Source organism: Tinamus guttatus, unplaced genomic scaffold (assembly GCF_059628265.1).
Source record: "Tinamus guttatus ecotype Peru unplaced genomic scaffold, ASM5962826v1 Tinamus_guttatus_pri_ptg000035l, whole genome shotgun sequence".
Lineage (NCBI taxonomy): Eukaryota > Metazoa > Chordata > Aves > Tinamiformes > Tinamidae > Tinamus > Tinamus guttatus.
Window position 1 is genome coordinate 7,293,007 of NW_028288569.1, and position 20,531 is coordinate 7,313,537.

The window sequence follows — 20,531 nt, forward strand, 5'->3', positions numbered from 1 at the left end:
ACGATCTCTGCTTTCTTTCCAGCCTATTACAAGTATCATTTTGTTAATCTTCAGCAAACAAGCAAATGCTCCTATACTGTTATTTTCTCCTGTGAGAAGTGCTCAGAGTCTATCATTTCTTAGAGTGGAGGGTTTCAGTGCTATCTCCTTTGAGTATAGTGCCCCTGGATTTCTAATATGTTCATAGCAAGAATGGTCAAATATTAAAGTAATTGAAAAATATTCTTCTTTGCAATACATCAACTTTCTGGGTTATTTTTCACATCATGAAGATTAGTTATTAATATTCAGTCTCTCGTTCTCCCCAAGATCAGTAAATTTGCAGAGAGTGAAACAGTCTGTTGTGATAAGCTGTTTTTTGTAGTAGTGTACTGAATAGAGTTAGAGCAAAGATTAATTTTCCACAAACCTGAAGGAATAACAGAATGTCTTCTCAGTCCCCCATGTATAGATTTTTTATAAAGTAATTATACTTATTTGTATAGGGAAGGTGTATTAATTTAACAGTTTGGCCACCCTATAAATATCTGTGAAACAGTTGTTTTGGGCCAGGAATAGTTGTGTTGATCTTTTTAATGCCATGTACTTTGCATATGTGGTTTATTTTGGTCTCCACTAGTCCATTTATGAAATATGTTTGGTTCAGAATTGCTTTAGCCATTCAATATTAAAGCTAACCAAAAATCTTATTTTGGGAGCAAAGAAGAACTTAGCCCTTTATAAGAATCACAGGGACTTTATTCTGTGCACTGGAAAAAATAAATCAATGTCTGTATTTACCTTCCCACAAATCTTGATCTCACTTATCTGTTCATTTCATCCTGCTTTCTAAACATACCTTTTACATGGAATGTTTAAAATTATTGAAGTGCAGGCTCTTTAGACAAACACCATTTTCTTGGAAAAGGAAGATAATAGTTATAGTTAGGACTTCTGCAAAAATACGGTAATATATGGGAGTTTTGCACGTAATGTTACCTGGAACTTAACTATCAACAGTACAGAAGTATTCCATTACTTGTTCCTACTATGTAACTATTTATTTATTTCTCTTTAATTTCACAGATGATGTATATACACCTGAAGATATTGTCAAACTAATTGGTGCGGAAATAGAAAAACCTATGGAACATAGTGATACTTGGGAAAAGACATTCCCTGGTAAGGTTAATAAATATGACGATTCTTAATAGTTATGGAAAAATAAAAGCATTGCCTCTTATACATGAAAACACCTGCACTGAAGAGAATGAAATAATTAAACCATCCTTATCAGAGCACATTCTCCTGATTTCAATATGCTACTGAAAAGATAAAAATCTGAATATTTTATGGTTAATGGTTCATATATGGCATATAGTAGTGACTACCAGCACCAGTATTTATTGTGTTTTCATGGGCGAACAGCCACATTATTGTAAGCACTGTTTTTTTTCACACTTGAAGTTTCTAGATACCAAGGAAAGAATACATTACAAAATTATCTTCTGCTTATAAGATTCATTGTCGACTTGTTAGAATTGATTGGAAAATTAAAATGTTAAGATTGAAGTGACATAAAAAGTTTGTGTGTAGAAGATTGTGGTTGGTCTTCATGTGGCACACCAGGCTTTCAAGGTTTTTAGTTCTTGCAAGAGAATTTCTTTGCATCCTTAGCATAACCAAGTCCAGAGCTTGTTTTTAACTGCTCTTTTTACTGGCATTAAAAAAGAAAAAAAATCTTTTTGAATTTACACTTGATTTTTTTTTGCTGTAGCTGCTGTTTTAGTTAGATTTATCTTTGAAACTTATATGATTACGCTTAAAAGCACACTTACAAAGATATGCCTGTTACTGAAATATAAACTGCCATTTGTTCCTAATCGCTACTGAATTTTCTAACTTATCCGCACAAAGATAACAGCCTAGGTTGGCAGCTCATCTCTGATGAAATGTTTCATCTTTCAAAGTGTGATCAATCTTAAGATTGTACTTAGCAAAGATTAAGTCCAGAGCAATATACTATTAGTAGTAGCTGGATCCAGACTGTAAATTGAAGTCAAGGATGGCTCTGTTTCTTTTTATTACTGAATGTCAGACAGCGGTGTGTACTTAAGTAAATCCAGCCTGTGATTTGCAGAGCTTGGAAAAAATCTTATGCACATGAATTTCAAGGAACATCTACATCTGCTTTTACTCATCATATGACACTAGATTTTTAAAGTTAAGCTGTTAGAGCTTTGAAGTAAGCCAATTCCTTGGACTCTAGTCATAATAGATAGTTGGATATGCTTGTGAAATTAGCTGCTATTATTTCATAGTGTTCTCATATAGTTTCATAATTGAAGTTCCGTTCATGAGACCTTAATATGCATACCAAAATTCAGAATTAATCACACATCATCATAAGGTAAGCAGTACTTAACTTTTGTTTTGGAATAAATTGACTGAGTTTTCTAACCTTTAAAAGTGCGTTCTCTGAAACTCCCTTGCATTTACACCTTTTATGAGATATGAAAAAGATATGTTAGAGCACAGGGGAATCAACCCTGACACATTAGGACTCTAATCCAAATGGCTGTGCACCATCCTTTCTTATAGAGCGAGGGAGAGTCAGTGAAATACATTTCCTGTCCACAAATACTGACAGTATATAAATCCAAGTTGTTTCCCATGCAACTATCCTAGTAGGAAGCCAGATTATCACAAAATTCCTAAATTCTTTGACTTACAAATTCTCTCTCTATACATTGTTAATTATATTTGGTATCATCATCTCCCAAACTAATGCAGAAGGAGTAGAAGGAAAGGGCAAGTATTCTTTTTTTTTCCAGAGTGTAGTACAATAGATCCAAGTGTGTCCCACTCTATTGAATGTGATATTCTGGCTTGCATGTATTATTGTGTTTGTGTCATTCTGAAAGTACCCTCGAAATCACTGATGAGTCAGAGCGTACCCATAAATACCTCTGACAATTCCATTCCTTAAATATGCGTTGGGGAAAGAGAATGTATTAATCATACACGGTACTGAGTAGTAAAATCTACGTTTTAATGACTTAAAAATACAAAAAAAAATCCCTTTTCTGGTCTTTAAGCCTTCTTTTTAAATCATCTGCATCTAGGTATTAAAAATTGATATAAAACTTCAAAATTTTCAGAACTGCTGAATGTTCTTGAAGTAGATAAACAATAAACAATTGCTTCCTCTTTTGTACAGTGGGATAAACACATTGTGTTTTATAAATGACTGTGCAAGTCCAAAAGAAAAGAGGAATAGAGAAAGATGGAGATGTTACTGTTTATATGTTGTATTTCTGAAAAGGTTTTCCCAAGTAAATCTTTGGATTTGCTCCCTTCTCACCCACAGTTGCTGTATTTATAGGGTAAACTAGCGTCTGAAAAATAGAGTCTGTAGTATTCCATGTAGCCAGCAAGTCAGTATCAGGCAGCTTGCAGATTTGTTGACATTGGCAGAATTATGTGAATTATAATTACCCTTGAAGATTTTTTTCCTGTTAAGTACAAATAGTCTTTTGTTGTATAAACATGTTATATATGTATCTGTTATATGTTTTCAAAGGGGAGAAATGCAGGGGTGAATAGTGGAATAAAAATCCTTTCCTTTGCATTTCCTTGGCATAATGCAATCCTTTACAATTGCCCAGAAAATAAAGGAAAAGGTTCTGCCGATTTGGCCTTTCTTTCCAGACTTCACTCTCAAATGACCTAAATGACCTTACCAGATAAACTTCAATAGATATTAGCTGGAGCTGTGCATTAAAAGAGCCTGGCCAGTTGCTTGAGAAGTTTCTCATCAATAACTGTTTCTAGCCATGTCAGCACATGAACTGACAGTGACTTCCTTGTTTTTCACTTTTGAATGGTATAGAATAACATATCCTTAACTTCAATTTCCCTTTTGCTTCATCTTCAAGCCAAAGATGATTTTTTTTTCTGTTAGAAAGTACAAAATACCATGATTTTTGTGAGTAGGAAACTGAAAAGATTTCCACATACACTGAGATGGTGTTATTGCAGGAAGAAGTATCCTCATATTCAGATACAAACCATTGCTTGAGAAATTGAAATAGAGTTTGCAGTAGGTTTCAGATATTATGTCATTTGAGGTTAAAGAATTAATAACACTATTTTGTGATGTCCTCCAGTAACTACATCACCTGGCCCTCGCCGTCCTCCGGTACCCCCTGTCAGGCCCACGCAAATGCGAAGAAAGCCTCTGCCTCCAAACACAGTGACTGGTAAACCAGGGAGCCCAGGTATCTCGCCCTCTTCAATATACCTATGTTATACTGTAGGAGATGCTGAAATGTTTAGCTGTAAATGGGAAAATTTTGCTGTGTAGGTTCTTGAACCAAATGCAATCTCTGCAGAAGCTGATTTCTGGGACATACTTGCCTTATGTATTTCGTTCTTCATTCACAATTTCTGTTTTTCTTTTGTTTTCTCACCTGGTTATGTCAAAATCATGCCTGGAGGCAAAATAACAAAACGCAAGTCATGATGAGATTTCCTTTAAGATGGTCTACCTTAAGAACATTTCATGTCTACTAATAGAATTTACCTTTTACTTTGTGCATGTGTCACATGGGAGCATCCAATATCATGCTTTAGCATAGACCCACAGCTCGTGAGGAGCTGTTGGTATTTTTTAAGGGAATTCTGTCCCATATGTATGGCGTATCCATTAACCATTGCAATAATTTGAGTTAATAACATCCAGAAGACAAACTGCGCTGTGAGGTAGAGTGACCTGAGCATGTGGAAAGAGCAGTTTAGCTTCATTAAAACACTAGAATGTTTCCGCTTCTTAAAATCAGGAAAAGAGTAACCCGAATCTTTCACATTTCTGACTTTATTTTCATATGATCTTGAAGCTAAAACTCAGTATCTTTACATCTGTTTTGTCTGCATATTAGGATCCCTAGGTTAGCATTGTTCCAGATAGTCAGGAAACATCATGTTTTTATGCTTAGCATCATGAGAGATACTCCTCTCTCCACATTAATTTCTGTAGACCACTGGGAATAGAAAGGTCTTGCCCCTGCTTTATTTCTTATACCCTTTTTTGGTTTGTTTCATTGGAGATTTGTGTGTTATTAAAGGAGGGAGTTTTACATATTTTCTGCATACTCTTGAGAGCAAAGACTGCCTTTCTGTTTGAGTGCTGCAAGAGAATTCAGCTCTTTCTATCATTTCATTCCTTGCTCATCTACAGAAAGCTCTTCCCTCTCTACTTCTGCAGATGTCCTTGTGAGGAAGCTTGTTCCTGTGACTAGTCTTTATGCTGACTATACCAAGACCCAAATAAATCTTCAGGATTCTGGGTAGCAGATCAGAAGCAGGAACCTCAAAGCTGCTGAAGCAAGCTGCCCATTTACTCAACAGCAGAGCCAAGATAGAAATGTTATGCCCATGCTTGCTGTTGACTGGCAGCACTTCCCTAGTAATAGCTATAGCAAAAATAACGGGCATGATGAGTCATAAGGTGTGGCACACAACAAAAATTGACCTAATACATGTTCTTTTGCTTGTAATGGAGCCTATGCTAATATTCTCCATTAAGTCTCTAATTCATCTACCAGTGTTTTGAAATTTCATCTTTCTTTTTCCCACCTGCTAGAGATCAGTTTATGTGGTGATCTGCAGCTACCATACCTCTCCGGATATTCAAGATGGAATAAATTGGTCAGATGACCTGGTCCTTCCTTGTGGGGCCAGATGCAGATTTTCCTTAATCTGTATTTCCTAGTTTCTATCCAACTCAGTTTTAAACATCGTAATTGAGCTTCTACTAGTTCCCTGGAGAGACTCTTCCACAGACTTCACAGGAAAAAAATTGCCTCAGTGTTCTTCTTGGAATTTCTCTTTCATAAAATTTTGTCCTATTTCCCTTTCTCATTAACTCCATGAATAATTTCTTACTTGCATCTTTCTTACTCTTCCACTAGATGAGTATAATGGAAAGGTTTTTAAGCAGACAACAAAAGTATGAATGAAGAAAAAATAATAATAAAATAAAACCTGAGTTCTAAGATCTTTGTGACCATTGACTAAATTGAAAATCTTAATAAATTTTCACTTTGCCTCCTACGTTCCATTTTTGCTTTTGACCTAGTTCATCAGAGTTCTGGCTATTCAGTCACCATGTTCTTATGTATAATCCGTGCAGGGAAGATGACTAAATTATGTGTTTTCAACTTTGGGGGAGTGAGATTTAGTAATCATGCTATTTAGTAGTAGTTGATTGGGAATATCTTCAGATTTTGTGCGTGTGATTCTGGTCTTCTACACCTGCTTTGAAACAGTCAAGATATCTTTTACCATGGATTGGGTATCTCTTGGAAACTTGTTTTCATTGCTAGTTGATAATAACTGATAAATAAAAATAATGTCATGTAATCTGAAATCTTTTTTGAATAGACATTTAATTATGGGAGAAAATGTTGCTTTTTACCATCAGTTTTGTCAAAACTAATCGTGCTTACTATAGAAGAGATCAGGCCTTTTTTCCTTTGAGGCCTGTAATATCATTAACACTGAAACTGTTGGACTTCATTGCATTTTTCTTAAGTTTGTTTGAAGTGCATCTAAAGTTGTTCAGTGGAAGTTCCAAAGACTCCAGCGATGTTGGAATTAAAGAACTAAAACTGTTAATGCAGATAATATTTAAGAACTCTATTTTTAATATCTATATTCCTCCTCTGGCCTTGTTAATATATATGTTGTATTGACTGTGGAAACAAAGGATCCTTAGCTGTATTTGAGTAGAAGAATGCAAGTTGCAGTTGTTGACCTAAGATCTTCTGCCATGCATTTTGTGAATGGATGTTTTCTGGTTATTAGTGTCCTTTCTCTAGGCTGCACAGGATGGTTCCCGTCCTTACAGAAAGGTCACATTCTGGCCGATCGAGGCCTTCAAAAAGAATCTCCAAGTAGCAAAGAATTTTCTTACCAGAAGGAAGAAATTTAGGCAATAAGGACAAATCCAACTGGAAACTGCTGTATATCTACCGATAAAACACCGTATTAGAAATGAAAATGCATGCTTTTCTCATTAATTCATGCCCCATGAAGTAGCTTTCAGAAATCTGAAAGCTGATTTTGATTTTCTGATAGAAAATCAAAAAGCTGTTTCACTATTTTAAAAAGTGAATGCCTTGTTGCCACAAGCTCCTCCTTCTCCTTTCACTATATAGCTAAACATGCTGGGCCAACAACATTTGTGAAGACAGGAGTACCATATAAGACACCAACAGCTTCTGCAACTCCAGATTATTATGGTGAGCATATTACAAATTTTTTTTTGTATTACATTTTCTTTTTTTTACATTTTGCTGTAGTTCCTTTTGCTTCTTTTTTTCTTTTTTCTTTTTTTATCTTTTTTCTTTTCTTGCTTCTCTTCCCTAAACTGTATCAATGAACTGTGTATTTAATTAGTATAAGAACTCTGTATGGAGCAATTCTGATTTCCCCTAGCGAGAGTTTGCATCTTCAATAAATTGACAGAATTCCTCTGGTTGTCTTCTGATGAACATCTTTGTAAATGAGACTGTATGACTGACCATTTCATCTTCCCTGAAACCAATATATGCTTAGCAGGCTTTCAATACTATTCCCTGGCTACTTTGAATCAGTGAGGCACGTAAGGGGCTTCCTTTCCTGAACATTTGATTTTGCATAGGACATAAATTATTAATTTATTTAATTATTACTTGACAGTCACTGGCAGTGCTCATTATGGTTTTAGTGTTGTATATAATCACTCAGCTACTTGACTGATCTGTCCATTATTTAGACAGAAAAAAATAGATGGAGTAACCACATGGTGGTCAGTTGGTAATTAGTCCCCTATAAAATTAAGAGTAAGCTACAAGTTAAGATCTAAATCCTCTCAAAGTGGCATACAAAGAAAGGGAAGGAGTGCTTTGAATTAATTTTTGAGTCAAAATATGCAGGTTTTGGTATATGGGCATAAATGATGCTGATGTTAATTTTGCTCAATTTATAGTAGTACTAGAGCTCTTATCTCTTCATAATGATTTGAATTTACTGTGACCCTTGCTGATCAATAAAGCTAGCTTTATTGAACTTTGACTGCTTTAGTGCGTTTCTTTTCATCACTGTGTTTGCATTTGGTTTCCTTCAGATTTTGTGAGCTGCATGGTCTGCAGAAGGAGATTGCCATAATAGTGTTATATATTTTCTGAGCATGAACCAAGCCCCAAACTAAACAGTCAGTGCAGTGCAAAAAGATTTTAAAAGGTCTAAGGTGCATTTTACATATATTGCATGAACTGAATCCAGCAGCAGTCAAAAACTGTCTCTTTTGATTTTGACTATATTAGCAGGTAAGAGTTTACTTAGTACCACAGACAAAGTATGGTCTTTAAAAGGAAAAAAAAAAAACAAATTTGACTCTAAAAGTCTACCAGAAAGGAGTTTTTTGGGTGATAATGTAAAATGCCAAACAAGTTGTGAGATGCTGCAGATCTAACACTAATAATCCACACTTGCTGTATATTGTATTGCAACTTTATCTCCCACAGTTGATGCAACTGTCTTCAGCTCAAGTCCTACATCAGAAACTGATTCTTCGGGCAAGCCAAGATACCAAGGTATGACTTTAATAGTTGCAGTGCTTGCACTTGGGGGAACATATGAAGACTGACCTGTCTTATATCAAAATTACATATCTTCTTTGGTTCTTCAAAGGCCAAAGCCTCATGCGATTCAATTCCATTGTAGTGTCAGACGGAAGGGCTATGATGTGAACTGTGAGCATATTCTTTTTATTTAAAGAATAATTTTACTTAAATTTTCTTCTCTTTCCATCCCTGCTACCACTCCCCAGGCTACAGTTCAGCAGGCAAATAAGTGTGGCTGTTTGTGTGTATGAAAAGTTGTACAGCTTCAGTAATCAGCTTTTCCTAATATCAATGTGGAGTTTAAGATATTTGCCTCAGTAGGTCTTTTCGATGACAGTTGGCTGAGATTTTGGCATTTGCTTTCAAAACTGCAAGTTTAATGGTAAAATGACTTTAGCCTGAACTTGTTACCCCTTCTGGTGAAACAGTGTGATGAGTGTCACCTCTTTGTATTAGCTGCAGATGGAATTGTGGTGGTGCTTTACTACAAAAAGAGTAAAGTTAAATTTCTCTGATTTTATGAAAGGAAGTAATTCTTTCAAATTATTTAACAGTGCATATCCCCCACTAATGCCTACTCAGTGATATTTCTTTAGTGGTGCCAATGGCAATAGGGGGAAGGGAATGTGGATTCTACATTAACAGTGAGGGAAAAAAAAAACAGAAATGATAAGCAACCATAAAAAGTAACCAAGAAGCTTAAGGAGGAGTATTGAATGTATTGTTTTCATTCTTCAACATTTGTGCTTGATTTTGTTTTTTCATGCAGATTTTCTACTTTATGACCTGAATTGGAAGTTTTGTGCTAGGTGGAATGGTATCCATGTTTTGTCAAAGCACTCTGTATTGAATACCACCTTTTTTCTATTGCTCTTAGCCCCTCATGTCAAGTACATGAAGAAAGATGATGATGTGCCTTGTTCTATCACAAGCTCCCTTGAACATTTCCCTCAAGAAGAAGGTGGCAGCAAGGAAGAAGCTACCCGTCCTCCACAAAACCCTCCAACCAACCTCACAGTGGTAACTGTCGAGGGCTGCCCAACTTTTGTCATACTGGATTGGGAAAAACCAGACAACGATACTGTTACTGGTCAGTTTTTCTTTATTTACTTTATCAAAATACAATGTTTTCAGCTTATTTTTGCTTTGAATGACACTGGACCCCAAGGGAGACTTGTACTCAAGTTATTTTATTCCATGTTACTACTGACTCCAGTGAGGATAAGAAAATGCTACCAGATTAGGACTGGAATTTTACACGGTTGTATCATTGACATCTGAGATGACAGGAAGAAGATGCATCTCAGACAGTTCTGCACGGCCTTTTTTATTCACAGAATATATTTTTGTTGCTGTTGTCATTTTGCGGCAAAATGACCAGACCAGTCTTTACCTTGATTATCTGTATGTTTTCTTGGAAGCAGAACAACCTGCTTTTCTAGAACATATTAATGAACCCCATTTGTATCACAGAAAGAAAAACATTTCCACTACAGCTGATCAACATGCAATATCTGATGATGAAAACAAGGTCCTGCTGTATTCTGATACTGTTCAATCCCTTCTTTTTTAAATGCATATTGTGATACATACCGTAAACAATGCTTTTTTTTTCTGAATCCTTAGGTAGAAATCCTCACTCTGTTCAGTTGAAATCAGTATTTGTGATAGTTAACTTACCCTGAATTTTACACCTTCTTTTCTTCCACCAAACTGTTTTATGAAAACTGAAACATTTGATATACCCCTCCACTGTTTCCAGGGGAAAAAAAAAAATCTTATGCAGATTATGTGATTAATGTTAATATTGCTTCCCTAAGAGAAAATTTTCTTTAATATTCCCTCCAGGTTTTGTCTTAAATAAAGGCAACAGCTTTCCCATAAATACTATCTTTATTCTCTTCTTCAATTGTTATAACATAAAATGCTTAAATTGTAGGGTTTAAAGGTACTTTCATGACGCTAGTCCCCTTAAACTGCCTAAAATCAAATAATTACTCATTGAATGAGTCATTCAACACCACTTTCTAAATTCAAGAGAAGGCATTCAGTCCTATTTTCTGAAAACAGTGATTGCTTCATATTGGCACCAGTATGATATTATTTGTTTAGACAGACTTAAATCAAGTTTTCAGTCATCTATTCTTATTTTTGTATTTTTCACATTTTTTTTCAGTCTTCTGATTGGAGCATCAGATTTTTCCTTTTAACAACCAGTTTCAGATAGAAAGGACTGTGGAAACAACGAAAAAAATATTTTTTTTTTGAGTCTCTCTTTTTTTTGAGGTTACTTTGTGTAACTTTTAGCAAATGCGTTGCACAAGGGTTTTTGTCACATCAGACATTGTTAAAATAGCATTTTAATGGAAAGGCCTGATGAATAATAACCACGGCTGTTATCAAGAGTGCAAAGTTGGTTTTGCACAGCCAAGTCTGTATTCTATCTCAATTAGTGTGTGTGTTGGTGTGTACTTACAGCTGGTAGGGGAAGGGATCTGAGAGTCCAGCAAGAAGTGGAAAGAGTCTTCTCTGTAGACAACAAAAGGGTCTATTAGCATTGTGCATTTTTTAAAAATTAAAACCCTGTGACTTGCCAGATTTTCTTTAAAAACTTGATTAGTCGAAAGTATCATGGAGGGGGAAGAAGGAAGGAAGAAGAAAAAAGAAAGAAAATAGAGCTTTCTAGACGTTTTGCAATGGCTCATAGGTGCATCCGTTTCTGCTTGGCCTCACAGTATGGTGCTTGCTTTCTTCCACTGCACTGGTGAGCTAAATGCTTATTGCAGATGTTCTTTAAGAACATGCTCCTCCTCTGCTCGTTGACAGCTAGCAAGGCCACACTGGTTTTTGGAGAGGGGAAAAGGGAGGAAATGGGGAAGTTGTGAATGTCTTCCTGAGGAAAGGCAACTCGGCAATATTCCCTGTGTGTTTCTCAGGAGAGGTATTGAGTTGTGGGGCCAAGGTTGCCTGCTAGGGGCTGCATCTGGGCAAGAGCATGGCCATAGGGGACTGGTGAGGGAAAGGAGGGTCATTGCTTGCTGGCAGTAATGGTGAAAGCCAAACTTTAGTGAATTGCCCTCAAAATGCACACCCTGGGGAGCTGCTTATTTTCAAATTACTGATTTCACTGACTGGCCACAGTTCAAGCTGTGTGTTTGGTTGTATCTGAGCAGGCCCAGGCTGACCTGTACCTTTCTGTGCCAGTTTCAACAACAAAGAGATTCTTGAGTGGAAATTCCAGTTTCAGCTGGTTCCTGCTGGCAGCTACTATTTTGGAGCTGTTTTCTTCTTTGGAGGCTAAAACTGCAAATTCTTTGTATGAACAGGCACACGGGCATAACCAACCAGACAGACTAGCTCGGTGCTTCTGAGGAGGCTGCAATCACTGCTAGCTAGTGCATCTCCCCGTGCCTTTCTTAAAGAAAGTTAATGTAGCTACAAGTGAGGGAGAGAGTGAGGACAGGGGGACAGCATAAAATACCATGAATTTTCTTCTATGAGGATATTGCCCTGAGCATCAAATTTGTTTGAGCTCAGGACAATCCTGTGGTGAATGAGGGATGCACTAAGCTTGTTCCAGTGCTCTAGTGATACTGCAAGAGTTCACCCTACATATCAGATATTCACATTGCTGAGCTGTAAAAAATAGCTAACTTTGGTGTTCGGTGGACTTGGTATGCGTTGTATCATAAGACTAGTTACTTTTTGTAGTAGTTTGACCTTGACCAGACTATGTTAGTACTATGTATTATCTCAGTGGCCATAGTATAACTTAATATGCGTAAATACTAGCCAAATAGAATATGTGTATCATTATATTTAGTTAAATCATATATCTATAAATGTAATGTTGAGAAATATATTGTTTTGAATTGCAACATGTACTCTACAAAGAAAGGTAACTAAAGAAAATCTTACCGCAATTTTATCTAAAGTTGTGGAAGGGGAGCAATATAGAGTTTTGATAATATGGAAAATGCACGTGACACACAGATTTTCACTGGAAGGTATTGCGTATTCATATCACTGAAACTTTAAGATTGTAAATTTATAACGGTATGATGTATGTACTCTCAAGACTTTAAGTCCAAGCAAGAGTTCAAGTGTTACAAATTCTGAAAGTCTTCTTGTTTTACACAGGCAGCTGCCAGATTTTTTTTTCTTTTTTTTGCGGGGGTGGGGAGGTGGGATAGGCTCACTCTTTTTCCTAATTCAGTCAACCGATTTGCCAACAAAACATTTATTTAGCTTCCAAAACTCTGGGTACATAAATATGAAGTCTGAATGGTGCAATGTTTCTAATAAAGGCACTTCTATTTAACATCACTTTGATTTATAGATACCAACAGGAGTAAATTTCAGACTAAATATCGGATGACATTATGCTTTAGTAACAAGACGGTTAGTCTTGTTACTTAGTAACAGCAAGGTTGTAACTACAGTTTGTCATGACTAATGCATTACAGAACTTTGTGTGCATCTATCATTAATATTATTTCTCTTTCCATATTCACAAACTGGTTAAAACCAATGCTAGAGCAATTAGGAAAGATGCATCTTAAAGACGTTTAATGAAATGAAAGCTCATCAATCAATATTTGGGGCCAGTGTTACAAAGCAGGACTAGAAAGCAAGGTCTGTGCAGTAATTCTTGTTTATAACGACCATTCTGATCAAAGAGGGATTTTGTAGCAGAAGGAAGACATATAGCATGAGAGGAAAAGAAAATAATACACCTTGAGAAGACATATAATGACAACAGAAGGGAGCAGGACCTTGAAGAAAGTTATTTAAATGCAATCTGGCAGATTCCTTAATTTGCCTTATGTGCACAAAGTTAACTGTTGGGCAGTTTCCTACAAAAATCTTCAAAGAAAAATCAGGTATTGTTTCAGGCTAATCACATGATAAGACATTTCTGTTTTCATCTCTGATGCCTTTTTTGTTCAAACTGTGGAGTTCTTGGGCCTTCTTGTATTCAGTTTTGTGTCTGATCTACCTTTGAACAGAGGCAGTATGTTGAGTTTCTCTTTTCTATAATTGTGTTATGAGGAAAGATGAGGGGCTAGGCATGCAGAATCTGGAAATGTATATCTAAGGAGTTTTCCTGACCATTTTAAAATATTAATGTCTCCAGACATGTTCATACAAGATGTTCATATGACGTCTTAAACAGCAGGAGAGGAAATCAGATAAAAACAGAGAGAGCAGTGAAGATGATGCTGAAATGGGAGAATTTATTTAAGCAAGTTTCTCATTACTATAATTTTCCAGAGTATGAAGTTGTGTCAACTGAAAATGGAGCAAGTGATGGTGAAAAGGAGCAATCAATTATCACTACAAATCAGACCCATTCCACTGTGGAAAACCTAAAACCTGACACAAGGTAATTTAATACAAATTTTGAAAGTTAATCCGACAGATTCAGAATTCAGCTGTCTAACTTAAAATAGAATGATGCATATAAATCAATTTTGTTTTTAGTCTTATTCTGATAGGAAAAAGGTATGCTTTGTTTTTGCTTTTAAGCCAGCATATAAGAACACACATTCCACATCTCAAGAATCTTCAGGAAATTTCCAAGAGTGTATATGATCTCATTAGATTGCAAGTGGCATATTTTGTCAGAAAGATTAATAACTAAATGTAAGAAAGTGCACTGCTTTTTCTCAAAAATATCTCTTAAAGAATTTAGTAGATGAAAAACTAAAAGCATTTTGCTGAAGTTGCTATAAGCCCTATAGAATTCACCAGTCCTTATCTAGGATATATTTTTAACCATCCTATGCAAACTGATAGCAAGATGGCATTAGGTGAAAGATAAATATTTTTTCAAAATTGAAAATATGTTTTAAATCAAACTCTCTTCATATCAGTTCTCTGATCATTGTTAAAATATGGTACTTGAGGATAAGTAGAAACGATGCGATTCTTAACAAGCAACTTTCTCCAGCTAATTGCGTAAGACACCCTATTGACTACATCACCCTCCAAAGACTATTTATGTGAACAGTGTGAACCTTCTTCACTCTCTAGTGTGCCTAAATATCTACTTCTCTGTTGCCAGCTGTGTACAGCCAGTGTTCATAATAATAACAATTGCACATAAATTGTACATAAATACTGTTTAAAAAAAAAACCAAAACAAAACACTGAGAGACATTCTGAGAGGGAGTCATGGATACTGTGTGTTTCAGATATCTTGGTATTTGATCAAAATTGATAAAATGTTAGTATAACCTCTATTGCGTGGGTGCCAGACAATCAAGTTAAATAGAGAACTTGCATTTATTTGTTTCCAGAAAAGTTTTTATTTTTCCAGCGGTAAGTACAAGTAATCCTCATGTTTCAACAATGAGTGTGTCATTGGAGATACTTTGGATGTATTTGCTTTCTCAGAAAGATGCACTTATTAATAAAGAAAAACATTTATTCCACCAAAGCAAGTAGTGAAGAGTGCAAACTTTAGGCTAAGTTTTTGCAGTTATTTGGTAGTTGACCCAGCAGTTGCCAGCTCTTTTCTCAGTTACTCCTAAGATTGTTGCTTATACTTTTATTTGAGTTCTTGGTTTGACCTCTCCAGAAATGAAATTGGGAGAAAGAAATATTAATTTCATACACTGGATCAGGATTTATGTGTACAGTTGTCTGCGGTTTAAGGATACTCACCAGAACAGGCATAGGCTCCTAGACTATTTATATGGATGGTCATTCATATACTAGAAATGCAAGTTAGGCCTCTGCCAGATATTTGGCCTTTTTATTGCATTATGAAAAGGATACATTTGTCCTGTATATGGGACTTTCAGTGTCTTGTAATAGATGGCAAATTAAAAATGTGTCAGTGAAATACGGCTGGTAGCATACATTTTGGGGAGTTAACCCAGACAAGCATTATCATTGAGTTAATTTGTAAAAAAAAAAAAGAAAAAGAAAAAAAGAAAGAAAGAAAGAAGGAAAGAAAGAAAGAAGCAGAAAAAGAATCTTATCAAGATTAATTCTGTCATTTCCATGGTAAGATGCAGAAAAGAGAAGAAAGCATTTGTCCTGCATTTCAGTGTTGCTTATTGGTTGCATCAGAATGTTGTTGAATGCTTTGGTTTTGCTTTTTTTTTCTGTAAGCTTTTTTTTTTTCTCTGAGCTTTGGTAACTGGATTTTTCCATTTCAATTAAACTGCCATCTTTATTAATAATTTTGTTTAATATTTTTTAGTCATTTCTGTTATGATCATTATTAAATTGGAAACAGAAAACTCTGTATTGAGCCTAGCTGAGTTTATATGTTTTGTTGTGTGTTCAGCCTCCTTCCCATACGGAAGGATGAAGAACTATTGCAGAAAGTGGCAGGGTAGGGGACTGGAAAAGAAAGACTCAGTAGATTTGTGATACCCAAAAATAACTTCTCAGGGAAATCCAGAATTCAAAAAGTGGATCAGTATTGTCGCATACTGAATAAAGAGTAAAAGTCTGGTATTTTCTAAAGGCATGTGGCTTGTAACAGGGTGAACTGCAGCTGCATTTTTCTGCTTTGTTAAGAGATAGTTAGGGGATGTTAGCAGTAGAACTTGAGACAAAGCATCATTTTGCCTCCCCCTCATCAGTTGATGAGCCTTAGACAGAAAAATAATATCATTTGAAGGACAAAAACAGGTGCTGCTAAGCTTGTCAGGTCATTCTTTTGTGTTTTTTTTATAATATATATTAAAATATATTTTATAAGTAAATTTTTATAAATTATTTTTGTTTTATGTACTGCTCTGAAATAAATCAGTTGCACCTCTACAAGTACTGTATTTTATTAATGAGACTCTCTCCTGTTACACAGTAAAGTTGGTCATATCACATGTGGTGACAGAAATAGAATAAATTGTTTAAGTGTAGAAAAGACATAGAAGGAAGATAAATCCCTGGATACTGAGGTCCAGATGACCCAAATGAAATAAATTTTTACACTCCTGTAGGGTAAAAGCAAGCAGGCCCATTGGAAAGGACATAAGGCAGGCAGTAGCTATGCAGAAGCAGTAAAATGTTTTGTAACTTCAATTTGGAATGATTCTACCCATCCTATGAGAGGATTTGGGGTTTCAGTGAACAAGAACAGATCGAAGACTGGAGAAAAACTATCCTCTGGAGTGTGAACTTGGCTACAACAAACCAAATTTCAGATCAGAGCTGCCTCTAACAGAGACTGACTTGAAGGGACAACTTCATGGTGATGGTTTTAACAACCCTCCCTTTACCCCAAGCGAAAGACAAAGTTTTTTTGGATTCATGAGGCCATCAACTCCAAATTGAAAACATCTGATGAGTACAGTTCATAGCTGTGCATGTTCCTTCTGATTATACAGGATGTAAAGGATGCAGAGTCCTTCTCAGAGTGGCTGCATTCAATTAAACTTCCATTCCAAGATGTGGATTTCTTAATTTCTGGGACCTCTTGAGAGCTTTGGCAGAAGCACAAGAAATTGTTACTATTTGAGTCCATGCCTGTTGAAGCACTAAATTCAAGTTAAAGAAGAAAGTGAAGACAGTTGGCATCACACAGGGTCAGCGTAGTGATGGATGGCATACATCAACAGCAAAGATCTCCTCTCTATCAGGTGCTGATTGCTCACCAGAATTAAAAATGGATCTGGGGACACAGCTGACTGAAAATAAGAGGAGAAGAGACAATGAAATGCAGCTCAGTTAGTTTATTAAGAGTCTCTGAAATGTCTGCAAATTCATGAAGCAATACATTAAATTTGAGAAGCAGTTTCCATAACTGGCCTGAAACGAAAGGACTGTAGAGGAGGTGCAGCTGGAAAAGAAACTTGGAAGAGAAAAAGAAATCCATCTTAAACACAACCAACATTTACAGAAGTATCAGCAAGTATATGGAAAGAGAGAGGCTCAGCAGCAGTGGATTAGCTGAGGAAGAACCTCTTGGCCCTAAAACACTCCAGGGAAGCTGAGAAGCTAAATTTCAGACTCTAGCTTTTCCAGCTTTTACTGAAGCTATCAGTGATTCCATGCAAATCCCATGTGCTGCTGTGAAGTTTCAGGGATTCCAGAACTGAAGACAGCTCATGACGGATCTAAAATGGACCGATCTAAACAAAGACTTATAAAAAAGGATAAAAATGATTTTAGATACAGTATTTCAGTCTCCATGGGTAAATTTAAAGCAGAAGAAGCCTACAGCAGCAAGACAGTTCAAGGCAGGCAGCCTTCACTGGATGTATAGTCATGAGGAAGAGTACATGGCAAAAGTAGTCTGCAGTCCTGTTGTCCAAGGCCTTTTGTCCTGTTGAGACAAATCCAAGAGGTTATCTTAGTGCCTACTTCAGCAGCTGGAGAGTTATTTCCCCAGATTCTGCAGGGACGAAGCAAGACAGACAACTGTTCAGTGGGACAGGGGCAAAAGAAGCAGAAGGGAAAAGTGGAGTGTATCATAGCCTGACAGGTCATACTGGGTTTTTGTGGGGGATTTTTTGCTTGTTTGTTTTTGTTTTGTTTTAGGTTTTTTTTGCTTGTTTGTTTAAGCTCTTCAAAATAGATCACATCATTGTTACATCCCTAAAAAGCTCTGCAGTAAGCCAGACACCACCTTAAAGGTTAGGAGCTAAGGGACAGACTTTGAAGATCAAAATGGCAGGAGTGGCCAACACTCCCGAGGGCTGCGCTGCCATTCAGAGAGACCTAGGCAGGTTGGAGAGTTGGGCAGAGAGGACCTCATGAGGTTCAACAAGGACAAGTGCAGGGTCCTGCACCTGGGGAGGAATAACCCCAGGCACCAGTACAGATTAGGGGTTGAGCTGCTGGAAAGCAGCGCCATGGAGAGGGATTTGGGAGTCCTGGTTGACAACAGGTTAACCATGAGGCAGCAATGTGCCCTTGTGGCCAAGAAGGCCAATGGGATCCTGGCCTGCATCAGGAGGAGCGTTGCCAGCAGGTCTAGGGAGGGGATCCTGATCCTCTACTCCGCCCTGGTGAGGCAGCACCTGGAGTATTGGGTGCAGTTCTGGGCTTCCCAGTGCAAGAAGGACATTGAGCTTCTCGAGAGGGTCCAGCAGAGAGCCATGAAGATGATTAAGGGACCATAGCATCTATCTTATGAGGAAAGACTAAGTGAGTTGGGCCTGTTTAGTCTGGAGAAGAGAAGGCTAAGAGATTTGATCAACATGTTCAAGTACCTGAGGGGTGACTGTAAGGAGGATGGGGCCAGGCTCTTCTCTGCGGTGGCTGGTGACAGAATGAGGGGTAATGGGTGTAAGTTGAAACACAGGAAGTTCCACCTTCATGTGAGGAAAAACTTCTTTCCTGTGAGGGTGACAGAGCCCTGGAACAGGCTGCCCAGAGAGGTTGTGGAGTCTCCTTCTCTGGAGATCTTCCAAACCTGCCTGGATGCCACCCTGTGCCACGTGCTCTAGGTGTCCCTGCTGGAGCCGGGGGGTTGGACTAGATGATCTCTAGAGGTCTCTTCTCAACCATTCTGTGATTCTGTGATCTGAGAAAATTAGACCATTTTAAAGATGCAGAGCGTTTCTATTCTCTGTGTTAATTTGGAAATGCAAATGACCTTTCATAAGGAATAAAAGCAGCTTGTGAGAGTTACATGTAAACAAAATTGTGTATTATGTTTATGCAGTTTATGTAAAATTCTTTCTTTGAGATCTTTTGCAGCTTTTTTAATTGTTACAATGTACATCAGCATGGAAGGTAATAGAATTGCAGATTCAACATGCATATAGTCCTGTATGCTCCTTGGTATGAATTAGTACTTTAGTAATAAAACAGCTGCTTTACTCCTTGAGATGAAGCATAACAACTTACTAATGCTTAAGCATTTTCAAAATAAAGTTGTTTTTTGTGTGAAAAATCCTATTAATCCTAAAAGAGAAGGGATAGGTTGTAATGCATGTTGATGAATTGAGCAGGAGATAAGTGTAAAGAAATGAGAGGTTAGATATCTAGTCAGTAGGAGACCACATGGAGAGCCTGGGCTTGTCACACACCAGCGAAGAGGGATTTGATCAGGAAAGGTTAAAGACTTGGTGAGCAGAGATGGGAGGAATGTTTCATGCAAGATTTTAGCAGTAAAAGGAAGAAACTGTAAGCATGGGTGCTGTGTTGGACTGCTCAGAACTGGGCAATTTGGCATTCCTCACAGCCTATGGCAATCTCTGGGTGGAAGTTTCTTGGCTTTTTTTTCACTTAAAAAATTGTCAACCATGGTGTGCAGCAGCATTTCACTATTACATCTTAGAAAGTCTGTGATAGTTGAAGTAATCTGGAAAGTACAGATGCATTAATTGATTAAAGTTCTTGAGGCTGCTCGCTGGGTCCAGGTACCCTGGATCTAGAATTCCATTCCAAATATTTTGCTTTTGATAAATTTCACCTGAAATCTTCCAAAACTTTTACTACAGTTATGCTATGTAAGCTATATATTTATACTAGTAGTAAATAGGATGAAATGGTGTTTGAAGAGAAAGCTTTCTCCTGTTTTATGAAGGTCTTCTCCTGAAGTTCCTTATATATGTGTTTTTGTGATTTAATAGTAATGTATATGCAGCTATTGATGATAACTCCATGCTGCAGTTAGCCTTGTTATCCTTTGCGTATTTATTTCCAAGAATTTCAAAGCATAGATGAAAGTCATGTTTCACTCAGCCCCCTTTACTCCAAACTTTCCTGTAGTGTTTGCCAACTTCACCTTTCAATTGGCCATTCACTTGTTAAATGAGTGAAGTAGCCAAACCCCACCAATCCTTTATGTCAGTTAGGCAAAATCAAGTCTTAGGCTGCTTGGTTTTTAACTTGTCATTTTTCAAGCAGGGAGTCCCTGTAACTATGCTTGTTGATGCAGCTTGTCTCTTGGTGAGCAATCTAAGGAACTTT

At 36.9% G+C, this 20,531-nt stretch overlaps 1 protein-coding gene across 1 annotated transcript in view; it reads left to right on the forward strand.

Annotated features, from left to right (window-relative positions):
• The window catches only part of ABI3BP (ABI family member 3 binding protein), a 151,382-nt gene that overhangs the window by 117,542 nt on the left and 13,309 nt on the right, over window positions 1–20,531 (forward strand). The window contains exons 52-57 of the mRNA XM_088534315.1: window positions 1,066–1,161; window positions 4,149–4,259; window positions 7,200–7,283; window positions 8,550–8,618; window positions 9,526–9,738; window positions 13,923–14,034. Of these exons, the coding sequence (XP_088390441.1) occupies window positions 1,066–1,161; window positions 4,149–4,259; window positions 7,200–7,283; window positions 8,550–8,618; window positions 9,526–9,738; window positions 13,923–14,034 (685 nt within the window). The remainder of the gene's footprint in view (window positions 1–1,065; window positions 1,162–4,148; window positions 4,260–7,199; window positions 7,284–8,549; window positions 8,619–9,525; window positions 9,739–13,922; window positions 14,035–20,531) is intronic.